This window comes from Electrophorus electricus, chromosome 1 (assembly GCF_041902795.1).
Source record: "Electrophorus electricus isolate QZ-2024a chromosome 1, ASM4190279v1, whole genome shotgun sequence".
Classification (NCBI taxonomy): Eukaryota; Metazoa; Chordata; class Actinopteri; order Gymnotiformes; family Gymnotidae; genus Electrophorus; species Electrophorus electricus.
This window is the reverse complement of record NC_137497.1, coordinates 28,760,877-28,784,703: the sequence shown is the minus strand read 5'-3', so window position 1 is coordinate 28,784,703 and position 23,827 is coordinate 28,760,877. Positions and strand designations below refer to the sequence as shown.

Genomic DNA, 23,827 nt, shown 5'->3' with positions numbered 1-23,827 from the left:
CCTTTCTGGCATGGGCCACTCAATGGTGTTAGCAGCTTGATGTGCACCAAGGTAAATTCCTTAGAGCAATGGAGTGCCTGTCCTATCCAACAGGACATTTATTAAACATTTGCTGTTTAGAACATAGGTTTACAAACTGTTGTTAAATAGCTATACTCAAAATGCTGAACAGGAACAATGAGATATTTGCATTCTGTATTGAAAGGATTTTATATTTCTTCTTATAATTACTAGAAATGTAGCTGATTAATATTGTTAGAACATTAATCATAAGAAATGTGTTACATACATTATGTGTGTGCTGTGTCTTTACATGTGTGCCACCATTTGATAATGAGTAAATCAAATAGGCTTGTTTTTATGATTTAGAATACCAGACCTTTCCATTGTGGGTTTGTCAGTGACTGCTCTAGTCTCTGAGACACAAATCAGAAAACATCCCTGGAGCTCTGGCTCTTTTCATAGTTAATTAGATGTCTGCTGACCTCTGCACACACACACACACACACACACACACACACACACACACACATCAACAAAAACAGTGAGATGAAAATTCCAAATTAAGAAAGAAGGAAGGAAAGGGAAAATCTAAAGCCTATATACAAGAAAAGTGAAACCTAAAAGACTTTACTCATATTGGGAAATATTATTGAGTAATATTAAAGGAATAAATATTTTATGCTTTAGCAGTTTTCTAACAAATATTTATGTCTACTCATATATTAATAATATAAATAAACACAAAAAATAATTTCCGCAGTTCATTTATTGTGGCTTGTTTTCAAGTTTTATTTTTTTTTAATAGTGGCTCCCTTTACATCAGTTGCCTTAGAGTGAGCAGAAGGGGAAATTGCACACAAACATCAGAAAAAGCACAAGGTAATACTTCCACTTGATTCTATTTTCTACATTAGATATGGGTTTGGGAATGTAAAGAGGCAAGATGCAAGTTCACAAGGTATATATTTCAAACAAAGCTGCAGACATACTCATACTATCACTCGCAGGCCTGAGCAGGGATGGGGGAGGGATCGTAATAGTGGGAGGTTGTTGGGAGAGAAAAAGATTAAGGGAAGTGTTGGAAAAAGACAGAACTCTGCACATATGTGTGTGTGTGTGTGTGTCAGAGAGAGAGAAAGAGTGAGATAGTCAAAGAGTAAGGGCACAGATGACAGAGCATTTGTGTGTGTTATGATCCAGATAAGCTGTTGACTGTTGAAGTAATTTCAGTTGATCTAAACTGGAAAAACAATGTTAGTCATGCATGTGGTTAAAGGTACCTGTTACTCTACATCTGTGGTTGTCATGGAAATCAAGACATCTTTTTATCTGAAGCTTGATTTGTTTTCAAGATGAGCTGTAAAGTAACTAGTGCATTTTCACTGTTTCACAGAAGAAAAGCATTAGAGGCATCGATCACAAGCTCATCTAGTTCACAGTTGATTTTTCATATTTTGATTGGTTGTCTATATCCAAACATGTAGTCAGTTATTGAAAGCTTTATTGTGTCTTGATTTGCCCTTATAGTCATAATCTGATTTGCTCTGATGCCAGGCAGATTTCACTCAGATGAACAGCTAAGATTATCTGACACAAGATTAAGCCAAGACTGTCCTTACATAAAGTAAATGAAAGTACTTAGGCAATCTGTGTTATGCCGGGATCAGACTATACAAATTCAGTCAGGAATGAGACTTGTAGCATGACTTAATTGAAAAACAGTGATGTGGCATCTGGGATGTCCCACAACACCCTGACAAAATGTCTAGTATGTCAGAATTTTCTGGTACTTCCCTGCCTAGTTTGTCAACTCCTACAACATGTTCCTTGATAGCCATGATTGTTCTTGACCATCCTCCCCTGATGACCTATGAACTTGCGCAAAAACTAGCAATAAGGAAATGAACGGTGATATGTAGTGTTGTCAGTCTCTTGACCATCATGACATGGCAGGAATTTATGGTATTCTTGATTGCCTAATCTGAACCAGAGACCATTGTTAAAGACATATTGTGTAATGTGATTTAACAGTGATGCATGGCTTTAGAGTTTCTCAGTGTATTCTGACTCCAAACAGAAAATGTAATACTTCATAAAATGTGAGGAAAGCAGTGATTACTAGATGTAATGAAATTCGATCCAGTTCTGCAGTAACTTTGCAACACACATCTCCAGCAATAAAACATAATTTAACCATACAATCTGACAAGGCTTGTTTGGGAATAGACACTAGATTCTGTTTTGTAACATTTTAAGGATGCTCACAGCATCATTAACAGGATAATCAGTGAGATTGGTAACTGTCCTTAGTCTCCAATTAATTTCCATTCAGTAAAACCACGGTACATTGGAAATGATGAAAATTCTGACATAAACTCTTGGTTTATATACTTTGTAAAAGTGTAGCACTCTCATGATTTGTTGACAGTTAAAAGTAAGTTGACTTCTTATTAAAAAAGCAAAGATTTTTTAGTATATTACTTTACACATGCAAATATAACTCACCCTGTTGTGCATCTTTATCTATAACACAGTTTAACTTAAAAACAAACAAAAAAACCCCCCAAAAAAACCAAAAACTCATTAAGTGTAGGAACCCATTGTACTTCTTTGAGTTTCAGTGTGGAACATAAAAAACTAAACTTCAATGTCAGTTATCACATTTTGATTCACCACATTCAACCAATGTCTGGCTATAGTGCTAAGTAAAAAATAAAATAACACAAAATAAATATGAAAAAATATGAAACAATGCATACAGAAGAACTTTATACACATAACACATTCAAATTATGCTTTATGTCTCTTTCCATCTTTCCCAGCGCAAAATAAGAAACACCTTGAACTTTGGCACAGCTCTGAGCACTTAATTAAAAAAGTCTGCATGTTCCTAGAATATAATTCTAGTAGCAACTACAGTGGAACGTCAACTATCCCATAAATTAATATGTAACTAATAATTGCATGGAAAGAAAACAAATATACTTCATAAAAAGGATAATTCCACACACCCTGAAGTGCAAATAATAAATAGTGCAAACTGACAATAATCTTGGGTGCTCTAAAAGTTTGAGAGTGTTAAAAGACACTTTATATTTTCAAGCAAAAACTGGTTATGATTAGCAATATGGATATTTCAGAGATTACAAAAAATATATATTGCGCCATCCTTGCAAATGGTTTGTCTTGGACTGCTGATGTTAATTCATAAATCCACCAATTTATAATCTAATGATAAAATTCTAAACCACAGTGAAAATGTGACATTATTTAATTCATTCCCATTACTAAAATGCAAGACTTTGGGAAGTGTATACTGTGAATCAGGTATTTTTTCTTCTATGTTTTTTTCAGCTGGTAAGCAGCATTGATTTAGATTTGACATTAATGCTAGGAAGCATTCTATTCACTTTTCATGCAGGTTTTACACAAATCTTTCACAAAGCTGCAAGAAAATTTTTATCAATCTTAAATTCTTATTTTTTTAAATATCCTGAATTCTGTATTTACCATTATATTTGTGATTGTATAGTATAAACACCTGCTAACAGTCATCATATTAAGCAAATCACTTGTGTTGTACATTCAGATAACATTCTAAGGCATTTTTAAATAACCCTCCATACTTTGGTGTATTTACTAATTCTAATGTAACTTTTGTTGTTTTACTTCATTTACTGATTTTAAATGCGTAGCCTTTTTGAGCTATCTAAATTAGAACTCTTCTACTTAAGTCTTGAAGTAGATGATGTTGTTCAAATCTGTAATGGACCTTTATATGACTTAAATATAGGTTGTTGATTTTGAAATCATCAGGGACTCTCAAGGGAAAATTTTAAAAGTACACACCTTTTTTGCTTGCTTCTATGTTTGGTGATATGTATGGTATGTTTGGTCTGCCCGATCAACTTGGACATTATTTTAAATAAATTAAACGTTATTTATTTTTATTATATTAAATGTTAGTGTGACTTCAAAAGATTTTTATTGAATGGGTAAGACATGCTTCCTTTCACAGAAGTTGTAGCTGTGAATTTCTTTCTCGCACACGTTAATAACCGCACCTATTGAAAAAATTGGTTTTGTCCAGTCATTTTATGTGTTTATAAGTTGTTGCCAATCATTGTTTATCAACAGAATGATTCAGTAACTGATTAACTGACAAACCCTTAATTCACAACTCAATTTTGCATGCAGGAAAGGATTCATCTTGCATAACCACAGTGCTGCTGCTAGCCAAAACCATGATATTCAAGTCCTGCTGTTTCTCATGGGTCTCCTGATACCACTCCCTCATAACATCAGAATCGTGGGTTGGAATCAGTGTGACCTAGAATTTGAACACAGAAATTTATGAGAATTGGTGCTCATATACAAATACTGATCTACATTGTCTATGACAAAAATGACAATTATTAAAACATGCTACATGGCAAGAATAATGTACGTTGAAGGCATTAAAGCTGGCATTAGGCCCTTACACTGTAATACGGTATTTTTATCTTGACATATTTTAAAAACAGATACCTGCATGTTATTTTCCCATTGAGCCTTCCCCTCCAACAGAGCATCTAGGACTACTTTACTGGGCTCCTGTGCTGTCTGATCATTGCCACTGACCACGTAGTATGAGGATCGTATTCGTGTGAAGAACTCTACATCCACATTTTTGGCACTGCAATGATTAGGGATATAAACTAGATCCATGTACACTGGAGGGCAGTTGGGTACTGACAATCCACTGTTGGCCTTGCTGCCTCCTGAAAAACAAATAAAGGAAAATCTACAGAAGCAAAGATTTCCAAATGTATAAAAACATTAGACTAAAGTTAATGTAGAATATAGCTGGAATGGAAGTGACAAAATTAGATTACACTTTCCTTTACTACGGCAGGGTCTGCAATATCATAAAAGTCTCTTTACTGCCACATCTGATACATACTTCAACTGGGATACTAAGCAGTCATAATCTCTATTATTGTAGTAGGCTTAGAGTAATATACTAAGCTTGTTACCTACTTGTTTAATAGCAATAGTATATTTCTATCAAACATCTGATTGTAATTTTGTAATGTTCTGACAATATTTATATATTTAGCATGGATGACCTGTTTAAAACCCCAAGTCAGTCAGCCCTAAACTGTTGTCAAGCCTAAGGCTGCATTACTGTAGATGTACAAATGCAGGTATAATTTATATCCCTAGCAATTCAGTGGTTTCATTCACAATGTTATCATCTTTATTCTTCTATTATTTATGCTTCAGATGTTTTGTAACTCTTAATACTGGACTTATTTTCCCAGCCTTTGCTGGAAATTATTAACACATAACAAGACAAAAATAAGGCTTACCTGTAGTTTTCACACCCCTTGATGCTGAAGTATTAGTTGCATTTTTTGCATCTTTTTCTTCAGTAATCTTTACAGAGGCCACTTTTGACTCCTTGACCATACTTGTTTTAGTTGGGCCATTCTTTCTAGTTGGTGAAGATGACTTAGTTTTGCTGAGAGTTTTCTTCTTTTTCAGCTTCTCTCCCTCTTCCTTTTTAGAATCTTTTAGTTTGTTGTTCTCAGCCTTGAGGGCCTCTGGATCCACCATGCAAACATCAGGAAAGGGTGGGGCGGGAGCAGAGTCTCTTGATGCAACTGGAGGAGGGTCTGCATGTCGGTATGTAAGGGTCCTGTCTGTGGGTAGAGTTTCTGAGTCATCTTCTGAATCAATGTTAGCATCTGCAGTTATGGAAGGACATTCTTCAGTTCCTGGAGGAACATCAGAATCTGTTTGGGTGGGTGCAGATTCACTAACAGAGGTTGGAGGAGTTTCTTCACACTGCTTGCTCTGTAGCTTTCCTCCAGTTGGGGGTGGTCCTCCACCAGACTTAGTTAGAGGCTTTTCCTCTTGCAGTGGATTCTCCTCATTCATAAAATACTCAAGAGGGTTGGGGTTTATGAATGATGGAGAGAGCTCTGTCTTGGGATGTCTATATTCACAAGAGGTTACCAAACATAAGTCAACATTGGACCGTGACTGGGGAGAGACACTTTTTTGGGGGATGTCTGGATCTCTAGAGCTGCCAGTAATCTTCTGTGCTACTTCTTCAGCATGTGAAGAGCTGCTAGAAAATTGTGGCTCTGTCCAGTTAGGGGATAGAGTGGGTGGAGATGGCATTTTTGGACTGATGGATGATTTAGAAGTAATTGGAACTGTCCCTCCTTCATGTACATCAGTCTCCTGTGGGAAACAAGATGCCTCTGTAGAAGATGAGGGGGAAGCAGCTTTTGGAGGGGTGATGTAATCTGGTCTGCTGTCCTCTGTCTTAAAAATACCCTCGTTACAAAATAAGGTTGGACTTGCTTTTCCTTTGTTCAGTCCATCTGAGGTGCTTGGACCTCCCAGAACTAAAGAAGAGTCAGAGGACACGGGCGACTGATTACGAGAAAATATTTTTGGTGTGACAGATTCTGAACAAGTACCTGCATTTGGAGACATTTCACGGATACCACCAATTTGGGGGGGTGTTGTAACAGATGGGGTGGACTGAGAAGCATCTGATGGAGAACCAGAGGCAGCTTGACTGCCATCAGACTCTTTGAAAAACATGGGTATCTCACTGTTGCCTCCTGGTTTGTGTTGTTCTCCTGATCTGAAATCAGCTCCATCTGTGGGGCTGTAGTCAATCTCTGTTGGTCCATTTTCAGTTACTGTACACAGGGCCCTTCCTGTAGCTGGGTACTCTGGTGATTGCTTACTGAAGTCTAATGCAAAAGAGTGATCTGGGGATTCCTGCCCAAACCCCACTGACAATGTGGAATGTTCAGGAGACTGTAGGACCTGCTGAGGTGTCCTTGATTTAGCTGTTTTGGGTGAAACATCCGGAGAGATTGACATTGGCCGAGGGCTTTCTTCCTTTGATGGGGAAACTTCTGCTTCTTGCATTGTAGTTGGAGTCTGCACAACAGACACAGACAGGGAGTCATCTACCTCTGTGGAGTGCGGGGAGCCCACTTCTGCATGCAATGATGGGGAGACATCGTCTGTTGTGGGTTCAGGCAAAGAACTTGTTGCAAGTGATGCAGTTGAGGCTGAGGCAATATGAGAGAATGTATCTTCAGCAACAACCTCATCAACTGGAGAGCCTGACTTATCAGATGTGGTTCCCTCAGATATGGACATTTTACTTTCCTCTTTGAAAGTTGTTAAAGGAATTGTATCAGAGGAAGACTCTAGTTTCGTTTGTGGCAGTGAGTATGAAATAGAGGAGCTGTCACCGCTTGCTGACTTTTTATCAGCATGTGTGATCTGACTTGAAAACTGACTATCAAAGTGTGTTTTTCCTTCATTCCCTGTGAAAGAACTACAACAAACCACTGGTTTACATTCTGGGGATGGAACCTTTCCTGCTGGTGATAGGGGAACAGCTTCATCAATAGGACTGGCCTCCCTTGGTGAATTCTCTTTGTCACTTGTTACTTCAATAATAATGGGACCTTGATTGTCAGTGATTTCCTCATGTAGTATAGCCCCAGCCTTCTCCTCCACTGGAGACTGATAGTAAGGTGTATGCCCTGAAGACTGAGGAGAAGTGCCCTCTAGTGTTTTATCATCTGGACTATTTGAAGAGTCCATGACCCTTTTTGATGACATGGTAAGTGTAGTTCCTAGCTCAACTGGTGATGAGACACCTGTATGAATGAGGTCAGTATTTACATTCTGGTCTCCAGAGGGTGAACGCACAAGGGGCAAGTGCACAGATGCAGCAGTCAGCTTTTCTGAGTCAAAAGAGAATCCATCACTATGTTTACTGTAAAAAGCCTTACAAGATTTGTCTTCTTCGAGGGAAGATGGTGGTGAAATTGTAGAAGCTGAGGCATGATAATCATGACCCTCTGTTGCATCACTCTTTGAATGATCTAATTCAGGAACATCTTGGAGTGGTGGGAGTTTCTTTCGATCATAGTCCCCTGAAATCCCATACTTGACAAAGTCTTGAGAGGGGGACTCAGTTTCGTCATTTGTAGTCTCGTCACTCATAATATCTCTTGGAGTTGACATATCATCCATGGGAGTCGGTACACTTGAGATCTCAATTGTAGACTGTGTGTGCCCAGATGTAGTGTATTCCTCTGGAGGCTCATCTCGATTCTCATCATCTGAGGCCACCTCACTCTCTGAACCTACTGGCAGAGTTTCATCATGAATAGAAGCTGGGGAGGCAGGAGCAGAGAGCCTTGGAGTAGTAGTCACAGCCAAACTAATCCTTTCAGTTTCTGTGTCAAGTTTTTCTACATAATGTTTTTGGTATTCTGCTGGCCCAGTGTATTTGTCCTCAGGTTCCACCTCTGTTTTTACCTCCACCCTTTGTCCTTGTGTTTTAGACTTATCATCCATTATTGGTTCCTGTTCGTCTAGTTTTTCTGTATCTCCCTTTTCTTCATAATCTCCTGCCTCAGATGACTCTTCAAGTCCTGTGCCCTCATCTTCAAATTTCTCACTACTGATGCCATTAATTTTTTGTTTAGGCTCTAGATCCTCTGGAGTATCTCCACATTCCTCTTCAGCTTCTGTGCTTGTTATTCCCTCATCCAAAGATTCTGCTGCTCCTGGAGAGTCCTTGCAAATAGTGATTTCTTCATGCTGAATTAATATTTGCTCAGCATCATCTGTTTTGGTCTGAGGTAAGCTTTCTTCATCTTCACCAATCTCCTCAGATTTTAGAGCCTCAAATTCCTTGGTAAGGTCTTCTGGGGAGGACATACGGGATCTTTCATCCTCTAGAGCATTTGTGCTGCTGGCTATAGTGGCTACTTCCACAGGAACTGCTTCTGATGCAGAAGCTGCCACAGATTTTCCAGTATCTTTTTTAGCAGTCTTGGTTTTACCCTTTTCTTTCAATCTTGCAGCGCTGCTTGGTGTCTTTCCTTGTGTAGCCAATTTTGGTTTTGGTGCAGGTTTTTTCACTTCACCTATGCCAGAAATATTCTTTTTTAAACTTGCAGTTTTCTTTGAGTCTCTTTTAAGATCTTTCTCATCCTTTTTAATCTCTTTCTTTTCTTCTTTCCTGCTCTCCTTCAAGGGGGAATTTTTCCTTATATCCCTCTTTTTGACCTCCTTCTTAACCCCCTCTTTCTTCAACTTCTCCTCATTTTGGACCTTTTCCTCTTTTTGGGATATTACTTTGTGATCTTTTTTTTCTTCCTTTTTATCATCTTCATTCTTATCCTTCACTTTTTTTGCCTCCTTTTTAATAATTTTTTCTTTGGGGGTAACTCTTGATTTTATATCAACTTTCTTTTTTTCTGGAGTGTCCATTTTTGGTGTTTGTTCAGATTTAGGTTTTATCTCTTTTTCCATATTCTTTGCTCGTTTGACAGGTGTTTTTTCTTTCTTCTCTACTTTCTGCAGTCCCACCTGAGTTACTTCAGCATCAATTTTTGTCTTTTCAGGAGCTTCTTCTTTGGACTCCTTTCTGGTGGTTTTAATTGGTGATGTTTTTGAGATAGATTTCAGACTCTCTTTGCTATCTGTCTTGTGTTTCATCTTTGCTTGCTTGAGTGCTGGTGCCATATTTGAAGACAGCTCTTTCTCTGTGACAATGGGATGCTTAAGAAAATCCAAATGTTTTAGCTTTTCTAGGCCTTCAAGAATGTTATTTTGTGTGGCATTACCTGGGAACAGAACACGCACTATTTTCTCAGATGGGTTAGAAGGATGCCACACAATCAGTGAAGAGATTGAAGACAAATATGAGACTGGGAGATCTGATTCATTTCCATTTGGTAATAGAATTGAAGCCTTGTCCTTCTCACTACCAGTCCACTGCTTCATAAAGTATTGCAGCTCCTTGCTATTCTTAGCTGGATTGAGAACATACATTTCAAGCTTTCCAACACCCATTTTTTGGAAAAGTATTACTGGTTCAATTATATTCCCTATGTTCCTTTGCAGGGGTTCTGGTTTTAAAGACAGCTTGTTAAGGTACTGCAGAGTGAGTGCTGCTTCCTCAATGTTTCTCCGCACTCTGTAGTTTGGTTCTGGGTTCTCAAGCGTCTGAGGCAGGTTAAGGAAAACAACCCCAAGATCTGGGGAGATCATGTTCTTCATCCAGTCACTATTGGCTGTGGATCCCTGTGATTGCTCCTCCTCCTGTTCAGCAATTTTTCGCTGCAGCATGCTGTTGATCCCTGGAAGGTTGTCATCTCCAATGTGTGTCAAAAGAATGGAATCTACCCGATCTAGATGGCGTACCAACTTCCAAAAACAAGATTTCCTGTCAGATCCACCATTAACAAGCATGTTGAAGCCATTAACAGCAAACAGTGCTGAATCACCCCGGCCTCCAGGAAAAATGTAGCAGCATGGTTTAGATAACTTTAGGAATCCACCTGAGGTGGGAGGTTCAAGCATGTCAAAGGGAGATGGGACTTCCACTGATTCTGAGAGGTATTCTGTGAACTCTGAAAGGCCCTCCATTTCTGGAAGTATTGTTGGAGAATTTAGTTTAATGTTAATGAAATCCTGTAGGCTGTGTTTGTCAAGATTGGAATTCTTCCAGTCACCATGTTCAGGACAGAAAAGGGTTAAGCTTGCTTTGTTGGCAGGATGTATGGTGCTTAAAAGTTCTCCAATCTGCATCACAAAGTTAGAAAAGTGGATTCAGGACATGGATTTTAAATTTTTAAGTTGATCAGCCATGGAATACTACTTTTTTAATCTTCTAAAAACAAGCAAAACTTATGTTATAGTTATTTTAGAATTAATTGACAAAGGAGGACTGACATGTCTTTTACTGTGTTTTAGCAATAGAGCAAGAGGTACAACTTTAAAAAATAGACATAATTGAATTATGTGAAAGAATGTTATAATGAAAGAATGTTATGTCCACATAAATAGCAGAAATAAAAATACTTTAAACTTAACAAAAAGAATATGGCCCTATTACATGTACTCACCTCCTGGTCTGTGAAAATGTCAATGAAGTTGAAAAAAGAGAAGGAACCAGATTGGAGAATTAGTTCACCAGTGTTCTCAAAACACTGTCCTGCCAGAATGAGCAGCTTGTGGCGGGCTGAGTCCGAAATCAACAAGCGAACCTGGAATCAGATTCAAAGTTCTTTTTACATATACCTCTTCACTGCAATTTGAGCATAGCTGGAATGATCTGAGGCATACAAGTGTTGCAATAGTCTACTATGACATTCAAAAGCACAAAAATGAAAAATTAGGAGAATTAAATTAAATTAAATTTAGGCTAATCCAGCCCACAACTGTGGCATTTGTTGTAATATATCCTGCTGTATTATAAATTAAACTATTAAAGTTGTTATGCAGACTTGCAGAAGAGCAACTAGTGAAAATGTAATTCATCTGTATAAAGTACATTATGGACACATATATATATAAATATATAAATATATAAAAATATATATAAATATATATATATATATATATATATATATATATATATATATATATATATATATATATATATATATATATATATATATATATATATATATGGATGTATCTCTCTGCACATCTTCCTTTGTCTATGATTTCTGCTTCACTGCCATTGAATATTCTGGGCAGCTAGCCAGGATCCAGCCTAAAGTTATTATTATTATTATATATTATATATAATAATATATTATTAAAGGAGAACACTGCTCATGTTTATAATAACGGGTGGAAATAAAATGGTTTGTTAACTTTAATTACATTATGTTTTGCTCCCTTTTAGAGCTGCTGTACTAGGGTAAGAGCTAAATTGGGGACACCAAATAGACTACTGAAACATTATGTATTTACACATAAAAAATACTAAAGTTAAATTTGTATGATTGACATAGTATATAGGAACAGTGGAGGTAATGGATTACAACTATTACAACTATGACTTATGTTTAATGTGTTGTTGAAGATTTTGGTGTGCAAGTTTTCCCCTCTAGTTTCAGTACTGTCTCACTCCACCTCCACCCCTCCACCCCCCAATCTTCTTCAGTACTGATCTACTTGTTTTTGCTATGTGTGATCTTTGTTTAAGGCTGTGCTATTGGTATAAAGCAATATTCTGACTCTTCCTAAATGCTAGTCCTACAATATATATGGAAAACAGCTACACCAATAATGTGCTACACCAATAATGCTTGAATTGTATTGTTGGCCACTCTACTGAACTGAAACACCTTAATGTTGGTACTGATGCAGTAAACAGTGCAGTGGTCTTTTCCAACCCCTTTAAAAATCAACTGGTTTGCTTTGATTTTTGGCCCTATTAATGAGCATGACCGACAGACATCCAGACCTGTGTTGTAGTAACTTCTGATATGTATGAATAAAGGTTGTTTTTTATTAAAACACATTTCTGTGAGGGGTGGGGGTGGATGGGGAGAAAAAGAGGTTACCTCAGTACTAACAGCCTCATCGGAAGGGTTGATTAGCACTACAGTCTCCAGTACACTGCTTTTGTGGTGCAAAATCTTCTGTCCTGTACATAATACATGGGTAATGGACATGAATCTTAGTATACTTAGTATAGTCTTAGTATATTAGTCTTAGTAGGTTTGGACACATTATAAAACATTTACATTTACATTTACGGCATTTAGCAGACGCTCTTACCCAGAGCGACTTCCAAAAGTGCTTTGTCATTTACTCAGAACATATCCAAGTACAGTATAGAACAAGAACAAATCTCTATTTTTGTTCCATTCCTTTAATGGATCTTGTTTCAGTGAGAATATTGCACCCATGAATAAATGTTGTTAATTATGCAAAGAGGTTATAGTGCTATTTCACAAATTTTGCACTGAGATAAGGATTCTGAGGAATATGGTCATTACAATTAGCTTATGAATTGCAAGTTATAAAATTAGCTTAATGATGTAGATGTTGTACAATACAAAAATATTTAAAAAATTGTTTGTGATGTTTGTACACAGATGTAAAGCCATATTCCTATCTACCATTATTCTCTATTACTTTCTTCCTTTGGAACACATATTAAACTATTAAATCCACATATTAAATCCTAAGCTCCTTCCCCTTTTCCTGGTCAGAACAAAGCCCCAATTACTGCACAGACAGAACAAAGCAAAATCACAACTGTAATGAAAAATTCCCTTTCAAAATTCCCATGTGGATAAATCCATCCTATTAGAAATTTATTAAACTTCCCAGTAATAGAAGGCCTGACAAGCTACATAAATATTAGTCGATGGCAGGAGCCCACCCTTTCTGTTATTGCCACAGCTTATGAGCACTGGAGGAATGTTATGTGCCACCAGAACTACCAGGTTCACAGCAACTTCTTCATGGAATGAGCCACTTTGTTTTGTTTTGTTGTTTTTTTTTTTTTTTTCTAGGAACAAGGCCAACACCCACATGTTCATGAACAGAGGTGCATGAACCTGCTGCAGGCTAAAGAGCTGCATGGCCATAGAGGAGAGAAGGTGAAAGAAGCCGATGAGAAATCACAGTAGCCATATCGGACAGCAGGCAGCACTCAAATGCTAGATTAGCTAATTTGCCTCATAGTTTAGAAATATTTATGAGAAATATGTAACAGATTTATAACTACATTATTAAGCATCAAGTACAGCATTAGGCATGCTAAGTGTGGTGCTTAATTTTGCTTGTTTCAGGACCAGGTGTGGGTCTCTGTCCAGGTGGCTCGTTCACACAGTGCAGTTAATTATATTGTCATTACACACCTTTGGAGTCAACACTAATCATGAAGATTTATTTTTCACCTCCCCCACTCTCAGCCCTCTGCTTCTTTCTACTGTCCTCTGTCCACCCTACCATAACAACCATAACCTACTCTAAACAATACACTGTTCTCAAAATCGCTTAACTTAGTCTTTACAGTTAACCCCCCTGATTTGAATCACAAATATTCATCCTGTGAAGAGAATGACATCACAGCACGGACAGGTCTCACGAATATGGATAATGGCTCAAGATGGCCTGCTAATAAAATGATCCTTCATACAGTAAACATACAACATATGGATATGTCTGGATATGTGTAGCTGTTTTGCCCTACCTTATATAGCCAAGTGTTCTTGAGTGTAAAACCATCAGGTCATAGCCACATTAAAATGGTAGTGTTTTAGGCTTGATGACATCTGAATCTGTCTAATCAATGCTGTGTTTTTTTTTCTTTTTCTATTTATTTCCATGTGGAGCTCCACAAGAAAGCTTTGTTCTTAATGTTGCTATGTTTTCTATGATCAATTCACATGCCGACCAACTGGTATCGTGTAACTGTGCCAGTGAGATTTCTTGTTCTCAATCTGTCTGATTATTCACTGCTGAAGGGAGAGTTCCTTTGGGACAAGCCTGCTGCAATATGAGGATCTGCATGAAGCAGGAGGGAGGATAGGAGGGATTGAGGGAGTGAGGGAGAGGGGGAGGGGTTGAGGGAGCGAGGATGGGAAGCGGATAGAATGAAAGACTGGAACAGGGAAGGGAGAGAGCAATGGCACACTGTGAAACACTTTTGCACAGGGTGTATATCATTGCTGTTCCTCAGGGAGCAGAGGTGGTAATGTTTTAATCACGAACTGTTCTTCCTTCCTCTTCACTTACTGCCTGTCTTCTGTAACTACATCTGTCATCCTACACTGACAATGCTGCAAGGAACTCCACCAAGCAGAGTTCCACTCTAGCATGAAGGGGTTCTCAGTGTAACCCTCCGTCTGCTGCAGTAGCAGAAAACCTCCAAATGAGGGAAGGACCCTCCATTTCACAGGCAAAAACTTGCAGTCAGATTTTCCAGGGAAAAGGCAGAATCAGAATTGATGTGCAAGACTTTATTGTTGACAAGTACTCCTAGTCAAAAGCAATGCAGTGCGCTTTCTGTACTCTTTGACAGATGAGGAGATATGGATCTGCTGTCACTGACTATTAAATTGACTTTGCAATGCAGACCATGCCCAGGTTATGTAGACCAGAACTCTAGAATATATATATAGAATTCTCTTGATCTTGTCTCTCTATCATTTAATCAAAAAGATTAAACATAACATACATTCAGAGTAAATATACAAAAAGTGAAAACAAAATATATTTTTATTCATTTACTTTTGATCCTGATTTTGATTTAAGGACATAAAAAGGAAATGAAGAAAACCATCAGGGACATTTCTGTGAGACAAACTAGCAGATTCACCATCAATACACATTCAATCAATGTCTCAGTGCTTGTTAAGCAGTATTGACTCTGGCTCATGTTTATTGATGACGTCTTCCTGGCCCATATTGGTGCTGAATGGATGGACTAACATTTTAGGTCTCATCAAAAACATACCCCATGTCTTAAGATTCAGTCTGCACTGTATAATTATGATGACATACAATCCACATGTCATATGAGACTGCTTCTAGAAAGACGCTGTGAAGAATTTAAATGTCAGGATATTACCGTTCCTCTTGCTTATTGCTTCCTTGCTGACCTCTTTTGTGTTCCTTACTTTGTGTTCCTCCAGCCTTCTCTTTGTTCTCATAGTACTGGCTCTTTTATTTTTGCATATTATTTATATTATGTATATTTATTTCGGTTAGCCTTACACTTGCAAAATCTTGCATCTCTGTGGTTTCCAAAAGCTGACTTCTTTGCTCTCTCCTGTGAATTCTTTCTGATCCTGTGAGAGGTTTTTCTTATTAGTGTGTTTTCTGTGTCCCAGTTTTTGCTCCCATTTTTGTCTTCCTAATTGTTTCCTTTTCTTCATCTATTTTATTCTTTGCTCTGTCCTGCTAATCAGTCTTTAAACCTTCATTTGTTCAGCGTTCTTGTGCCTCTGACAGCTCCATATTCACCTCAGCATTAATTATTCTTTTTTGTCTTCAATTTTCCATCTTTCTGAGTGGCTGTGGATATCTCAAGGGGAATGTATGTGTGTGTGTGTTTGTGTGTGTGTGTGTGTGTGTGTGTGTGTGTGTGTGTGTGTGTGTGTATGCATGTGCGCGCGTGTGTGTGTGTGTGTGTGTGTGTGTGTGTGTGTGTGTGTGTGTGTGTGTGTGTGCATGTGCACTGTCACTTCCTAATAAATGTCTCTTCATCCATCAATAAGCCTCCTCCAATTAATAAGTCTCCTTCTTCCCTCACACTGGCCTAACACTCCAGATAATGAAGAAAACATTTTTGAATAACACTTTGAAACACTACAAACCTCTTTTTAATTTTCCTTTGATACATATCAAAAGAACATACAAACCTACCTGATCAGATCATGACACATAATTCAAATAATTACTTGATTGAAAGGACTAACAATAAATGCTTTGTTTATTTTGCTTTGTACCTGCCTTTGATGTACTATGGACTGCGCACTAAAGGATGTGCTTGATGTACTAGCCTATGGAAGGATCTTTTCATTCCACAACCTATGAGGCTCTCTTAGAAGATTCCTAAGTGAGAGATCTATTATGTTCTCTGAGAAGATACATCAACTTGCAAGAGGTCTAATTTGCATTGTCTAATGGGACTGCAGGAATTATAACGTTCGAACTAATAAATACAATCACCAGCCATGCCAAAGGTTAGGTGTAAGTTTGAAATGTCTATCTTGGACCTAACCTACAGTCAGCTTGTCTTTTAGGTGCCTGTGGTTCATAGCCTGCTGCCCATCTGTTGAAACATGCAGTTCATCAGTCACCCTCTACCCACTTCATTGCTGTTCAATTTCTGTACACAAGAGCAATGCTGATTTGAAATTATTTGTTGACAGAGCAGTCTTAACACACAGCATTAACACCTTCATGGTATGCTTGTGAGTGATGAGCTGGTGCATGTGTTTCAGGGACATCAGTGATGCTGATGCTGTGAATTTTAAATCCATCACTGTCACTGCTAGTTGAGAGTGGTCCGCCAAATGTAAATATCATTCAAATATTTAATTAATTTAGGCATTATTGTCCACAATGAAAAATTCTTCTTTATAGCTACTATATATTAAATATCAATAAGATTTTATTACATTGATCAAGAACAATTAAAATCTACTGATACTGGTAAACAACTGCCCAGCCTTTGGTCTGCCACCATCCGTAAGAGAGAGTGGCGGTAATAAGTCAACTAAGAGCCTTTAGTGTACGGTAAACCCACATAGCACTGGAAGGACGTTAATAGCAACTAAATGCTGGTACCTGTATATCCACTGCTATTTCACATCACATTCAAAACCTTTCATTGACAGCAGCTTAATGTTCAATCTGTTTAACTGACAGACATTCAACCTTTACAATTTACTATGTATCACCTTCTACCAAAGCTAACCAACTTCACATAATTGGGATGGTTTTCAAGCCTTAAATATACAAGATGTAAACTAATTATTATTATTAATTATTATTAGCTATTCAAACTGAAAACTACATAGTTTTTGTCATTTATTGGTTCTGTGTTAAGAAACTAAATTTGTTTAAGGGACAAATTATGATGGCTAGAATACTAGATGACTAGGTTCAGGTCATCTCCATAAGAGCAGGTTTTGTGAGTTGTTCCCAGTATTCAATGGTTTGTTCAAACCAAAAATAGTCTAATGAAGGAAAACCAGTGAACCAGTGACAGGGTCATGGATACCCAAGGCTCACTGATGAACATGTAGAGTGAAGGCAAGTATGATCCCACAGAAGAATGAATGCAGCACAAATTGCTTTTAAAAAAAGAGAAAAGAACGGTAGCATAATGGCATTGATCTCTTTCAGCAGGATAATGTGCCTTGCCACACTGCAAAAATTATTCAAGAATGGGTTGAGGAACATGGAACATGATAAAAAGTGTTGACTTGCCCACCCCCCCCCCAATTTCCAAGATCTTAGTCTGATCAAGTAAGTCTGATCCATGGAGGTCCCACCTCACAACAACGTACAGGACTATAGGATCACTGCTATTGTCTTGGTGGCAGGTACTACAGGACACCAGCAAAAGTCTTCTGACATCCATGTTTCGATAGGTCAGAGTCATTTAAATGGTATACCTAGACAATATTAGGCAGATGCTTTTAATGTTATGACTGCTCGGTATGTGATAGATAGATAGATAGATAGATAGATCGATAGATAGATCGATAGATCGATAGATAGATAGATAGATAGATAGATAGATAGATAGATAGATAGATAGATAGATAGATAGATAGATAGATAGATAGATAGATAGATAGATAGATAGATAATACTCCTCACAATGCATGGGGAATGCCACCCAACATCCAATGGCTATAAGCCAGCTGCAAAAAAACTGCTTAATGGGCCTACAAAGTTAAGATCCACTGTGAGACACAACACATCCATGAAAACGTTCAAGAGATGGACCCCAAGGATGAGCTGATGAGACAGTGCCTCAGTCAGATGTGGGACATGGTCAGCATGGAAACAGAGGAAGTATCATGACACTATTAACCGCTCCATGAATGCACACTGACAGATAGCAGAGGTGGCTGACATAAGTCATTTCTACCAAAGGCAGTGCTGAAGGACAATATAGAGGCACTAATCATGGGAGCACTAAGTGCTAGGTCAGTTGAAGCAGGTGCCTCTGAGACAATCTGGCACCTAGTAGCAGGATGCAAGATGCTGGCAGGGAAAGCATACATTGAGAGAGAGAACCAAGTAGCAGAAATCGTATACAGGAACATAAGAAAGACATATGGACTGGACACCCTCAATGGGATGAACTGCAGAGAGTGGTGGAGAACAACAAGGCTATGAGTTTGTGGGACCTCCAGATCCAGACAGATAAACAACTAGTGGCAAACCAACCAAACATTTTGATAGCAGACAATATGCAGAAAACAGTTGTGATAACAGATAACAGTGGCATTCCCTTAGATGAAAAACTGGAAAAATACCAGGGACTAAAGAAGAAATAGAGAGATGTTGGATGGCTAACACCAAGGTTGTCATAGTGGTGATAGGGGCACTTGGGCTGTGACCGCTAAGATGGCAAAGTGGCTCCAATGGAAATGACATTAATCTCAGTTCAGAAGAGTGCAATCCTAGGAACGGTAAAGCAAAGTAATGCAGAGTTTATTTATAGCTATTTTTACAATAGCTGTTGTCACAAAGCAGCTTTATGTATGTCTGGTCCAAGTGGCAATAAAGCAAGCCAAAGGTGAAAGTGGTGAGGAAAAACTCCCTGATAGTTCAAAGACTGTAGGTAAGTTTCTGAGTTTCCTTATTTCATTGCTGCCATAGCAGCAACTGGCAATGCAAACAGATGTGTCATTAATGCATTGTCCATTACTATTAAAATGCCTTGCCAAAGGAAATGACAAATGTTATTAATCTGGATATTCTGAAGGTGTCCAAACAGTTAACTTCCATTCAGGCCTTGTACAATCTATGTAATGTAACTATTTTCAACAAATTTTGTTTCAAAATGATTTCAAACTCTTTAATTTAAAGTTTCAAAGAAACACTCGCTTTTTTACTAGAATCAAACTTATTTTAATTAAGGCATGATGTAGACAGGCAAAGGCAGATGAGGTTGGTGGGAAATAAACTAATAGACAGAAAATCCACAAATCCACAAATGTAGAAAAACATCTCTCTCATTTGTAAGACCTATGCATTATTGTTGGGTGTAACCAAGCAACCTCAGGTTGAGCTACTGACAAAACCCAGTAGGGACTTTTTTAGCTGATTATCTGGGGGCACATCCATGGTAGTGCTGTAAGACAGCCAGGGAAGGGGAGCAGGGAGGGGAGGGGACCGGCAAGGAAACAGAGACATAATCACTGGGCAGGGTCAGACGCAGCTCCAGGCAAGCCGCTCTAAATCAGCTCTATCTGCCTTACGTAATATATTCATTTAAAGCACTTGCTATAGCACTTATGAATCTAAAGCCTACACCTCTTATGGCAAAAATGAAGAGTAAAGAAAAATATTTTTATCCAGCCTGGGATGCAGCCTTTTAACTTTCCTTTACCCTTTATCATATTCACAGCTCTATGCATATGCCGGTATGTCAGGCTAAGTCATTAGGACAGTCATCAACCAGAAGTGACCAACAAATAAAAATAGGAATACAGTGTTTCATAATAATAATACTACATGACAATGACATATAAAATGTTGCCTGAAGGATTATTTAACTCAACATCAAAAATGCATTCAATCCACATAACATTATGCTTTTCAAAAACAACTAATTCAAACTCCAAACCCCCTTTTTATCCTGCAAAATTATAGCAACATCTTTTGGCTAGAAAACTTCATACAGCACCAAATATACATTACATGTTTAAAAATAGAATAATAATTTCAACTGGTACAACACTTCTGCAAAATACTGTCGAACTAAAGAGAGAAAGCAAACAGATTTGTATAAATGAACATTTTGTTTTCCCAGAAGGATTAACAATGGAATCTCTTGATAAATGAGTGGCAATGGGAATGTGTATAATCTTTTTCAACAGCTTTTATAGTCCTTGACAATGGTAAAATCCAGGTGGATCATAGACTGTTCTAAATTGTCTTTTGGTTCCATGACCTTCAAGTTTTTAATTCATAATTCATAAGAACCATGAGGGTGGAAGAAAGGGTGTGTTCTGTTTTAATGTCAGATTTGCATTACAAAACAACAAAGTACCTTAATACCTCTTTAAACTTCACAATTCAACCCTTTTCAACTCAGAGGACCCACATAATAGATTTATGATGATAGATCTACATATAGTTATTGTTTAAACAACAACTGTAGTTTCAACTTTAGATTTTAAATATTTCAATTTATCTTCATAAATTGCCCTGATAGCTTGTATGAGCTAGCTAAGTGATACTCATATTAAGCTTACCTCGCACTTCGGCAGAAAACCTGGCTGAATGCCGAGAAACGAAAAGCTTCAGCTCCTGGTCCAAGTTGCAGTCAATGAGGTTTGTATCCCATGTACGAATTCCTGCAAGTCAGAAAAGCAAATAAGAAAAAGAAGGCAGAAATGTACCCCCTCTCTTATCAGTTACTGAACTTTTGTACCTCTGTTTAATGAGGGATGGGTTTCAGATATTTGACACTATGAGCTAAGCGACTAAATTAATTTTGATGACTTAGTTTAATCTTAATGTCATTTCATATGAAAGAAATACAACCTGGCCTATTTCATTTTAAACAATCACTGAGCACTATATTCAAAAACAAATAGACATTTTAAAAATATCTGTGATTTTCTTGGTAATATTTATAATTGCTGTTACATTCTATTTTGATAGAGTCTAATATAAAAAGCAAAATAATGTAATCTTCATAAAACATATAAAATATTACCTATAATCGTTTACTTGCTTCATGTTTCTCATGATGATGATTAATTATTATAGTCATTATAGTCATTAGTCATCTTAATAATATGACCTAAAAGCCCCACCCAATTACAAAGCTTAAATACTGTCCCTTTCCTGACACAGACACACAGACACACACACACACACACACACACACACACACACACACACACACAGAGAGAGAGACACAGCGTTTTCTGATGTGCCAATGATGCAAAATTTTGCACTTCATGCTAAATGTTTTCTAACATTTTCTATGTTAACCTTTTATGCATTACCAAGAAACCAAACTGTTTCAATAAAACTGAACGGGAAAACAGAAAATATGGATAAAATCATGAGAATTAGAATTTCAGCTCATTAAAAGGTTGCGACCATGAAGAAAGACATAGAAAACAGCCCGTAATTAATATCACCGCCTTGTTATAAATGCAGAGTTAAAATCGGGCAGTTTTGTCCAGGACAAATATACAACCGTTATGCGCAAAGTCATTTTATTCATCTGTGTTTGTAGTTTGCTAGTTCATTGTCACGTGCTTAATCAAGTATGGATGTTTAGAGTTGTCAGTATCAGAAACTGAAACGCCCTTTTTCCGTGAATAACGGCCCTTATGACTTTCCGTAGGGACCGCAGTGCGGCTCGTGCCACGCCTACGTGCCGGTATTAAAGGAAACAACACGAGCGCCGTGGACGGCACGAGTCGTCCGAGGTCCGTTATGTGGAGTGACAGTGCAGCCTTGTACACAGAATGATAAACTTAAATGCATCGCTGAACTCAAGATGTTAAACAAGATGTCTTTTCTTTTGGAATTTGGGGAAATTTTCATTTCGATAAATAGTGAATTGTGGTTTATATCATAACAACCATATAGCCCGTCTAGTGCAGTAGCACAAACAAACTGCCGAGGGCGATGCCTAATATGGATTCACATGTGAGATGGGCAGAAGGCCGCCCCAGAAACAAAGAGCTCGTAAACCAAAACATGAGCACGCAAAAGCGAGGTGCTGCTATCCTTACACACACACACATACAGACACACACCCACCCACACACACACATACAAATTCACAAATTATCTATCTACCTATCTACCTATCCATATGTCTGTCTGTCTGTCTGTCTGTCTGTCTATCTGTCTATCTGTCTATCTATCTATCTATCTATCTATCTATCTATCTATCTATCTATCTATCTATCTATCTATCTATAAGCAAGCTGTATAATCGTAATTCACTGAAACGCAAGCGTACGTACAGCTGAAAACACTACGCCACATCTGGATCATTTACTGAAAATCACGCCAAAAAAAAAACAATTTGCTCATGAATATTCGGGAAATGATTTGCGAAGGGTGGCGTGATAACATCAGCTTAACAAGAGGTGCAACAGTCTCGCTGATTTGAATTAGGGAGGGGCGGCGTACGGATTTACATTAACTGACACTTAAAAATGAAAATAAATCATAGTGAATAATGCTCAATGGAAAGCTTATTTTGCCTATGTGTATTATATGCTTAAATTGCCAAATTAAAGATAAAATTGTCTGACCGCAAACTGTTAGATCAAGGTTAGCTTGCAGTGGAAAGACATTTCATCGATCAATAAGTCTGTGCCCATCTGATGTCAAAGTCCAAAAATAGTCCTAGTTATGTGCGTAAACGAATTACAAGTGATTCTTTTACACGTTGAACTCTTGCAATGTATCATGTCTAAAGCAGAAAACACGTGAAAAACTGACCAGCCTTACCTTTTTCTATGTCCGCAATGGCACACTTGAGGTGTTCGACTGTAACCAACTCCCCAACGACCACTAACAGGTAAAATTTGCCGTCGTCGAAGTGACGCGCGGACGCCGTGGGCGAGGTCATGCTCCCGGTTCTGGTGCTGTTGGCACCGCAGAACGATTCTGTGGCGTCTACCGATGCCACGAGCGTCGCCATTCTCCCAGAAACTCACATTCACACAACTGCTCGCACACTCGCCCTGTCGGTAACCTGACGTGAGCTGGTGACAGTAGTCAAACAGCGGGAGTGGTCGGGCTTTTATACCAGCCGACTGCGTGTCGCGGTGGTGAGGATGGGGAGACGCGAGAGGTGCGCAGGAGGGACCAGTGCGCGCGCGTGCTTGGTCCATAATGTAGCTGATGTCATCTGCCAAACGCTGAAGTCCCCGGAAGCTGACCAATACACCAAATAATAAGAACGTTTCATGGTGCTAATTAGCCTTCGGAGTGACTTTGATCACTTACATTAACCATTACACAAATAACTTATAGACACCACAGCGTAGTCAGAGTAAAAATTAATTAGCTGGCACACATATTAAACATACTTTGTAACGCACGGGTGTTTATGCAAATGCTAATTATATTACCAACAGCAATAACAAGTTGAATGTCATATAACCCTTTCATCTGAAATCCCTTACACAAAAATCCTTTCTCTTACACAAAAGTTTAAATTAAATGAAATACAATAAACGACAACACAATTTGAGAACACACCTTACATTTAGCCTAAACAACCACTGATTATGTG

The 23,827-nt window shown here is 38.1% G+C and overlaps 1 protein-coding gene across 2 annotated transcripts; it reads right to left on the bottom strand.

The window, feature by feature from the left end:
* Positions 1–767: 767 nt before the first annotated feature.
* Positions 768–23,357, bottom strand: map1b (microtubule-associated protein 1B). Of its 2 annotated transcripts, XM_027007944.3 has the most exons (7): positions 23,038–23,353; positions 20,805–20,906; positions 12,405–12,487; positions 10,953–11,093; positions 5,355–10,629; positions 4,531–4,763; positions 768–4,333 (listed from the first exon to the last, which is right to left on the bottom strand). In XM_027007944.3, exons 1-7 carry the CDS (start codon positions 23,228–23,230, stop codon positions 4,178–4,180), a joined length of 6,183 nt encoding a protein of 2,060 aa, XP_026863745.3. In that variant the 5' UTR covers positions 23,231–23,353; the 3' UTR covers positions 768–4,177. The 2 variants fall into 2 exon arrangements, with proteins under 2 accessions (XP_026863745.3, XP_081570248.1); XM_081714122.1 differs by lacking the exon at positions 768–4,333 and having other exon boundaries at positions 4,558–4,786; positions 23,038–23,357.
* Between the last annotated feature and the right edge of the window lie 470 nt (positions 23,358–23,827).

Bases quoted from the DNA above. Each gene is read 5' to 3' on its own strand.
- map1b (XM_027007944.3), bottom strand. From the start codon at position 23,230: ATGGCGACGCTCGTGGCATCGGTAGACGCCACAGAATCGTTCTGCGGT. The intron at 4,764-5,354 runs GTAAGCCTTATT...TTTGTTTTTCAG, and splicing joins AAGGGGTGTGAAAACTACAG to GAGGCAGCAAGGCCAACAGT. The intron at 4,334-4,530 runs GTATCTGTTTTT...TTCAAATTCTAG, and splicing joins AATGGGAAAATAACATGCAG to GTCACACTGATTCCAACCCA.